The following is a 9,148-nucleotide window of genomic DNA, read 5'->3' as shown; positions in this document are numbered from 1 at the left end:
ATTCCTGCTTACTAATATTTTCAAAACAGATCGAAATTAAATTTACTCAAGAATTAAGATAAAGAGGACATATATATATTGTGAACTTGAGACATCTTGCATCTTATAAGTTTTGAATTAAATGTTTTAAATAGTTTTATTTTTTACACATATATACTTTCTTATATACTCATTTTTGTATAAAATCAGAATAATTACCAATATTTTTAGATTCTGTTTAAAGAAAAGTGTTATTGCTTTTGAAAAAGTATCAATCATCAAAATTTTTTCGTAACAAAAAAAGAGCATACGATATCATGTATTCCTCCTGGAAACTAAATAGCACATTTATCTGAAAAAATTATTTATAATTGGTGATAAATAAATATTATTTCATCAGCGATGAGAAGATAAAAATGTTACATGTTACATATTATCTTCGCTTAACTTAGAGCACGATTTTAGCTATTTTATCTAAGATTAATTAGAATTACAATATTATATGTACATAAAAAGAGATGTTGCATTGGCACAGCAAAGATGTGTGGCCCGGACTGCCATCCACAGCGCTCTCAGCAAAAATTATTCTATCATTAATTAATACATGATCTTTATGATGAGTATTTGGATTTGAGGTATTCGCTTTCGTTGTGCTTTCTCAAATAGTCGCACGCCAATTAAGAAAAAATACACATGTCATTTCATTAAAAAATATTTAGTTATTGCACGTCGTTATTATTCTCATACTAATTTTGTCTTGCGTCTAAAATTTCTTCTCCCATGTATACGAAAACAGCGCGAAAATAGAACATTACAGAAACTTGATGAAAAATGATCTCTAATTTATGAGAATGTAAAAGCTTTTATAAACTGATTCGATAGAAACAGTCTGAATCGGATCAAATTATTTCATCGGATATTTCACAGTTTAAAGCTAAATTAAAAGTTCGCAAATTTCTCGCATGCGAAAACTATCATATTTGTTCGAATAATACTGTAAAATTCTATTGAATATTTTTCGATATTGGAAAATATCTACTCGATTAATTAATTAAATTAATTATTTAAACGATCGGTGTTTTCCACGTATCGCTTCAAAACCGGAATAATATTTCCGGTCTATGTAAAGAAATACGATAAAATAGAATAAATGATTTAAATCTTTATCGTTTTTATTTTTATTCATAGTATGAATAAAAAAAGACATATTAATTATATTAATTATCTACATGTATTATATCGACTTCCTTGCAGCGCCGTACATTGTCAGTGTTTATTAAACGGTTGGCAGTCCCGGCTTTAATGGAATGTTACGGTTACATTATCTAATTAATGCGAGCGATATGATCTACAGCTACCGCGTCACGTAATTATACTATCTTCGTTCGTGCCTCGTGTGTGTTCGCCACATTGTTCTTTTCTCTGTCGCAATATACTAATAAGTATAATAATCTAAAATTATTAAGCCGCTCAATTTCAAAATAAGTTTATTATTAACAATATCGCTTTCTGGTGTTTGCAAGTGTGTTGTATTTATTTTTATTTTAATCCTTCGAAAACCCAGCTGTTTAAAATTATGTACATTAATTCGTGACTCGTAATGTTCGCCAAATATGTTTTGCTTTCATTTCCAAGAAACGCATATTTCTTGATACTTATATCAAGTAATTGTAGTAGTATACTTAATCATTTTATGCATTTCTATGTGATCACCTTAGCTAATAAAAACGAAGTTTATCAAATTAGAGAATAATCTTGTTTAAAAAATCACATTCAAAGAGCTTTTATATATATATATCCTTTTTCAAATTATCTAAGATGCACACGCTTTTCTGTGCAAAAAATTTAACGATCCGTTTAATATCATTACAAATTATTTTTTGTTAATATAAATCTCTCTCTCTCTCTCTCTCTTTCTATTCAAAAATATTTTTATATATTTTTATAAATTATATGTATAAGTATAATATTTACTATATAATCAACATGTAACAAAAATAGAATTATATGCAGTTTAAAGAAACTATTTTTATCAATAAACAACTTGTCAGTATCATAAAAATAGAATGAAAATGAAGAGTTTATCAAATATATCACACAAGTGTGATATCCATAACATGATTTGATTATATTATACTTTTTTTCGTCAGATTTTTTAAGTAAGATAGTTTTTGTTTGCTTAATTATAGCGATTTAAAATCCATCTTTTGATACTTTGATGAAGCAGTATTTTTTACAGTTATAATAGTTGATTCTAATGTATTTGTAAAATCTATAATATATGTATATAAAATAATACAATATGATATAATAATTAAATATAATAAGTTTAGAACATATAAAAATATTTTAACAGATTCATTTATTTCAAAATTCTTTTAAAAATGTAAATTTGGAAATTATTGCAGTGTTTTTTTTTTTTTTAATAAGTTATGATAGAAATTCACCATTAGACAAAGATATCGCATAGAAAAGTATAAAATTATTAAATATCACGTCGGTTTTTAAAATATGTGACAGAAAAATCTAGATGTGTGGGGTTTCTCGCGCTTTATATTACAATATAAAAAAGCTAATGCAAGTACGAGAAACCTTCAATGTTTCGAATCTACTTTTAATTAGAAACTCACCTCTCGTTGCTCTTATGACACGGGGCTAGATTTGAAAGCATGATAAAGTCTTAAATGGAGCATTGGTTATGTACATTGTTTATATGCAAACAGTATTCTCTAATAGTACATTTGTATACATGTAATTTTATACGCATCCCCAGTTTTTTTTCCAATTTAGAAATATTAATATATATATATATATATATATATATATATATATATATATATATATATGTATATATGTATATATGTATATATAACAATTTTTTCTCTACCGTCATATTTCGTATTAAGGTACCTAGTTCGGATGTTTTTCTATTACACAAACATCATTATATTTTGTAAAAGGCTTGCCAGCCAAGATTAATCGAATACGATGAACAGGGCATGGCAAAAATTTATTTAAGGAAAGACTTTTACAAAGTCAGCGCATAAATCTAATTAGCTGCCTCTCTTATTTAACTCGCATCTTGCTTCTCGAAGTAGTATTCTACGCGAAGTTAAAACGAATATGTATAAATGCAAACGTATATGCACTTTTATATACACATATGCATATATGTATATTTTATATATACATATATATGCATATATGTATATATCTGTAGCAATGAAAATGCGATATATGTATAATATTCATTATCTATCACACACACTTATACTTATATTATTCATTCATTTATTCATTCGCTCACACATGTACACACTGCTGCCCGCGTCACGAGTAGCATAACGAATGAATCCTCGACCTTGTTTAAATGATTTCAACGATAAAAAAAAAACAGTTCTACGTATTTACACGATTTCTCTTTTTTCGGTTACACAGCACGCAGTTACCATGATGTGTGTGTGTGTGTGTAGCTATATATACCGAGCCATACCGTCGAACACGAAAGCACTTGAATAACGTTTCATTTTACCCTGATCTTTTAATATCCAACGTTCAATGACAATCGATGAAAATTGTGTCCTCTATTGTATTCGCTCAAGGCGTATTAGAATTTACGCGGCAGTGTTAGTTAATGAGCGATGAGAAAATAGTGCACAAAACAGCGGAAAATACTTTTCAAAAATACGCATAAGACGATCTTACTAATGCAAATTTGGTGTTCGTAGTACTAAGCGTCATAAAAGCCTTAACCTTCATTAAATATTTTGGTGTTTTTCAAACCAATTTATCGTGTGTAAAAAAAACTTATATTGTATATATATATATATATATACTATTGCGAGAATTAATTATATAAAAATAGATCAATATACTGCTGGTAAGATTAAAGCTGATTTAGAAAAGTGAAAATGGTGTGCATTTTATGGATTTTTTCGCATATATCGAAAATGCACTTTCCGCCGTTTTTATCGTTTTAAGAAAATCTCAAGATGCTCATCGCTAGAGGCACTCTGTCCGCGATGCGAAACTGTCAAGTAAATGCGCACGTGTAATCATATCGCGATCGTTATTATAACGCTAACAGAACCAGTTTTTTGTGTATGTGCACCACTATAAAATTTCTTACTCATTCCGGTTCCTTTTCCCTCGGAGTTTCTTCGAGGATGTTCTGCCATATCAAGGCAATTGAACGGAAATGAAAAACCTAAATATATGTAAAAAATTAAATATGATGTAATGCTTAACTAGATTAATTCTATGCACCATGGCAAAATCGCGTTGCGACTCTAAATTTTAATTAGATATTTTTGAGAAATGTATACGACGATATAATTGCAGCTATGATAAAACTGAGATCCAGATTCATTTCTTCTTGGCGGCTTGATTGTGAACGAATACAATAAGAATGTAAATTCAAAACTTGCAAGTATCATCCAGCATATATATGACACTCTTGTTATTCAATACTTTAGAATAATCAGCGAATTAATCGGTATTTTTCTTTATTGAGTTTTTTTTTTGTCGCAACGTTTCATTCAGTAATAAATTTTCTACTACAGTATCAATTTTTTAACATACATATATCCCTCGAAGAAACTATATACGCTTGTCATTATATTCTCTCGAGAGCTGAGTTTATCGATAATCACGTTCTCGTATTCCCCGCTATTACCAATACTCACAGCACGAAAAAGTGCACAACGATAATTAGTCTTACTTAGATCTCTCTCTATGCTTTGCGTCCTATATCGGATATCTTAAACAAAATGCATAAATGAGGCACTTGCCCGCAAATCTGTACCGGCCATACTAATACTCCATTCCTGTTATAGATCAAGATTTGCCAACAATTAACACACGGAAGGCACGCCTCGTCTTTCGCGCGAATGCTTAAATGTCTCTACACAATGTGTTTCGCTTTTTTTTTCTATCTTGCATCAGTCTAAGCATCTAACAGGCCACTGCTACGAACACAGTCCTCATATGGAGATATCACATTACATTACTACAATTCAATTCTTCAACTTCAGTCATCGTTGTCGGCATACACTTTTCCTCACATTCGATTCTCTTGTCGTTATCATCATGAAAAAAAGAGCATACGTAAAGAAACAATTTCAAACGATCTAATTCTATACAAAATTCCATGCTGGTCGTGAGCGTGGAAACGCGCGACGGATATATACTTGGCAAAGCTTGAAAATACCATAGAAAAGTAGATCCTTGGCTCGATCACGAGACTATTCTCTTTACATCGATCTATAACACAACGTGCGAGGTTATTCACCAGTGTATATATGATCACGATCGCATTTCCCGACACGATTTTTAACCGTATTTCATTGTAAAATTTGGAAAAAGGAGAGGAGAGAGTTTTAGTAGGTGTTCAAGATAGTTCCTGGCTCTTCTTCTTCGCATAATCAAATTATAGGAGACATATGCAGTTACTTTTTACTTCCAGCACTGCTATTTCCTTAGATGCACAAAGTTACATTTCTAAACGCATTTTACAATCAAATTGTAAAGCGAGTCGTTTAATTTACCGATGATTCTGATCACTTTTGCGGCGCTTCGCTTAAACCATGTTTAGTTTGCATCAAAAACACATCGAGTTCGTGCCGTCGTATGTTTACGATAGTTCGTGTTCTTAAGCAGAAAATTATCATCCTTGCTATTATATTGGGCCATAGACTGAGATCGCGGTGGCGGACTAGCCACATACGTGATCATATTGTTGAAGTTGGGCAAGAACTGTGGATTAAAGAGCGATAGGATCCTTTCGTTGAGCTCGCGCGGATTTCGGGTGGGTACCATATAGTGATCTCGCCCGTTGTTCGTTAATTCCCCGCGCCGATCAAATCGATCATCGTTAACAGCGGGACGATGTGATCCGCAAAGATCGTCAAGACTATTGGCACTGTCGTTGCTGCCGGAATCTTCAAGTTCGCACGTTGTTGGTGCATTTATTAGCGTAGTTTCGACACACTCGACGGATTGATGGTACCGAACACATCTCGGAGCTGTTGCGGATCGCTGCTGCTGCGCAGATTCATAGGGATCACAATATTCGAGCATGCAGGTCTCATCATTTACGATGCTCTCATAGTGATCCTCATCCAACTTATGTGTATTGTTGGTGTGATCCGTAGCGATGCCGGTGGTGAGGCTCGTAGGGGGCGTCGTCCCGTCATCATCCTCATCGTCGTCGCCATCTTCGTCATTGCGTTCGTCCGACTCTGCTATGTCGGAAGACGAGGAGATGGAAGATGCGCCAGAACCCGTGGGGTCCTGCGACAAGCCTCAGACGGCTCTGTGTCGCCTTCTGTATCATATGTACGTTTTCTTCACTTTCTGCACAGGCTTATTTTCCGCAGATGAATTGGCGTTCTTGCCGTTTGGGTTCTTAGGCGGCACATTCAGCACCAGATTGATGGATTTGTTGTTGAATCCGGGTGATTCCGAGCTCTCGGTCAGTCGATTAAGCTGTTGCCGCTGCTCAGAGGGTTCCGGATAAGATGAGCCGCGCAGTCTCTGAGAGAACCAGAAACCGAAAGCGAAACCAGCCACCAAGGAGCAGAAGCAAGTGCCTATCAGTGCACCTGTCAACGTTTGGGCCGAATACACCACTGGGGTGACAGTCACGCCTGTAATATATATATCGAGAGATCGCTTTTATTTTTTTAGTAATGTAAAAGTTATACAAACTTGAAACGTTGCAATTTTTAAATTTTATGTCCTTATAAAGAAAATTTCGTATAAAAAAAAAAGAAGCATTACATTGAAATTTCTATATTGTTATTTATAATATCATTCTTTCATGTAAGATCGGTTAAGTTCAATAACGGATCACCCTATATATTAGCGCGCATCGGTAAAACACAGATTAGTTGTGCTAACATAAAAGTGAATCTGAGGAATAAATGAAATATTATGAGGGGAGAATTGCCTTAAAGCGGGATCGCGCGAGTTATGAATATAGGAGGACTTTCGACTTCGAACACTGAAGGTAAAATATTGCGTGAAGTGTGACGGAATGAGCAAGTTTTGTATAGCCCAAATGATTACCTTGAGGCTCGTTAGCCCTTGGCTGCGTACGTCCGTACTGATTTTCCCGATCCAACTCGATGACGATTTCATTGTCCCGTTCATCGGGCTGCTCGTCGCGCCCAATTTCGGGCACCACCGCTGGTTGCACGGGCTTCGTCATTTCTGGAGTAACATTCACTCAATATGATGATAGACGATAGAGATGATTACACATACAAAATGATTTCGCATACGTATTACAACAGATATCACATTTGTCTTCGCACCTTAGACAGATGCTTTCGAATGATATTTAGATATTCCTGACTATTGATTTAAAAATATGTCCAAAAAATTTATATCCTACGTTGAATAATTTATATTGTCATTTTTTGACTTTAACATTTATAAATTATCGAATTGTCAGACACAATTTTAAAAGTCGTGATGTATGAATATCTAGATATGATTTGGAGATCCGACCTGGAAGTGCTGTGAAGCATATATGGCGCTTAGTGTACGCATGAATATATTATGAGATGACTGATCGTGAGCTGCGTTAGCCATGCGAGCAAAACTCTTAGCGTAGTTGAATGTGCGTGAAGTATTATTTAATGTTCACTAGGAGCTGCAAAAAGTAGCTTCAACATTTATTGCATGCATTATTTAGTGATATTTTCTTTTCAAAGAGAAAAAACGTGCCATATATTAGGACTCACATATTTAGCCATTTTATTTATATTAATTGCGCTATTTTCTATTTTTAATGTTAAATCAAGATTAAAAAAAGCATTTAATATCAAATAGAAAACATTTTATATTCATAGATTTGTGAGAAAGAAGAAAATGAAAAGAGAAATAAAAATAATTTATAAGAATGTAACTAAAATAAACACACTCATAGTATGAGAATAAGAGATTTAAGAGAAAAATTTTTATAATTCGCAAAAAATAATCTTTTCGAACGTTCTATTAAATTTTTTATTTTTGATGACTATCTTCTCTTTTTAAAATAAGAAATAATGACGAAATGAGTAATGACTACAATAAATTTGATTACGTTCACATTAGGAAGATTTGTGTTTGAAAGGACTATGACGCGCCGAAAAATGCGCAGAAAACTTTTCAAAAATTTCAAATCTCTTTTTAAATCGCTACATATGTTAAATACATAGTGAAGATTTATGAATGCAGGCTTCAACGTAAAATGATTCTAGTGTTTATTCAAAATAGAAAAATCAAAAATAAGCTCAAATAAATTGCGTGCTCGTAATATTCAAATAGTTCGAAGTAGAAATCTTCTAATTTCAAAAGTTTGGAAAATATTTGATATCATATTTCGATATCAAATTATCCCGTATAACTTTTCTTAGTAATATTGTACATGTCGTCGTGTTGTAAATGAAATAAAGTAAAACAAAATGAAACAGAGAATCAGGTCGTATCGGATAAAATTATTAAACAAGCGACCAAGTGTGTCGTCGCATAATTTATCGATTCCTGGAAACAGCACGGATGTTTTAATAACACACTAATATAATCTATACATCGCACGTACCTTGCTCATATCCGCAGCTTCTGTGTCTCCCGGTCGGGATATCTTGGAATAGCGTTTTGCTAGTATCGCTATCGTGGAGTTTTGTCGGCACCGCGACGCAGAGATTCCCAATAGCGTCCCAAGCGCAATAAGGATCCTGCAAAGCGACGCAGGATCTGCAAGTAGCCGCTGCGGGCGAGTCGCAATGATGCAAGGGAACCGCGCGAATCTCAGAATCCGCGAACACCACCAATTTGCTCGCTTCGCCGGCTAAATGAACCACCAAAAGATCCTTGATCGCTTGGCCTGCAAAAAATAAAATTGCACATTTCACAATAAATATGTACAATATGTTTACAAAAGATGATTACATATTACACATTAAATAATTTTCTTTTCTATCCGTATGTATGATAAAACACACCACTATAACGATTATATAATAAATTTACTTACCGAATTTTAATACCTGGACATCGCTAACAATAACTTGGCCCACACTGTCACGTGTTTCGGGTGCGCGTGTGTTGAGTGCCTTCAGAACACGGCCGTCATCTATATGCAACAAGTTTATTTTGATAATTTTGTAGAAATATATATATA

At 33.5% G+C, this 9,148-nt stretch overlaps 2 protein-coding genes across 6 annotated transcripts in view; both read right to left on the bottom strand.

The window, feature by feature from the left end:
* Positions 1-3,439: 3,439 nt before the first annotated feature.
* Positions 3,440-6,068, bottom strand: LOC138935173 (uncharacterized). The gene has a single exon (XM_070299638.1). It carries the CDS (start codon positions 6,055-6,057, stop codon positions 5,569-5,571), a length of 489 nt encoding a protein of 162 aa, XP_070155739.1. The 5' UTR covers positions 6,058-6,068; the 3' UTR covers positions 3,440-5,568.
* A 202-nt stretch (positions 6,069-6,270) lies between these two features.
* LOC138934960 (semaphorin-1A) overlaps positions 6,271-9,148 on the bottom strand; it is a 186,402-nt gene continuing 183,524 nt past the window's right edge. For 4 of the 5 annotated variants that reach the window (XM_070299446.1, XM_070299180.1, XM_070299264.1 and 1 more), the window contains exons 12-15: positions 9,002-9,100; positions 8,567-8,851; positions 7,048-7,191; positions 6,271-6,626 (exon numbers count right to left, since the gene is read on the bottom strand). In XM_070299446.1, coding sequence (XP_070155547.1) covers positions 6,310-6,626; positions 7,048-7,191; positions 8,567-8,851; positions 9,002-9,100 — 845 coding nt within the window. In that variant the 3' untranslated portion in view covers positions 6,271-6,309. The remainder of the gene's footprint in view (positions 6,627-7,047; positions 7,192-8,566; positions 8,852-9,001; positions 9,101-9,148) is intronic. The other variant, XM_070299540.1, reaches the window with a different exon arrangement.

This window comes from Polyergus mexicanus, unplaced genomic scaffold (genome assembly GCF_030449975.1).
Source record: "Polyergus mexicanus isolate NDT 795.1 unplaced genomic scaffold, iyPolMexi1.0 SCAF_1, whole genome shotgun sequence".
Taxonomy (NCBI): Eukaryota; Metazoa; Arthropoda; class Insecta; order Hymenoptera; family Formicidae; genus Polyergus; species Polyergus mexicanus.
This window is presented reverse-complemented; position numbering and strand designations above follow the sequence as displayed.

Bases quoted from the DNA above. Each gene is read 5' to 3' on its own strand.
- LOC138935173 (XM_070299638.1), bottom strand. From the start codon at position 6,057: ATGCTCGAATATTGTGATCCCTATGAATCTGCGCAGCAGCAGCGATCC.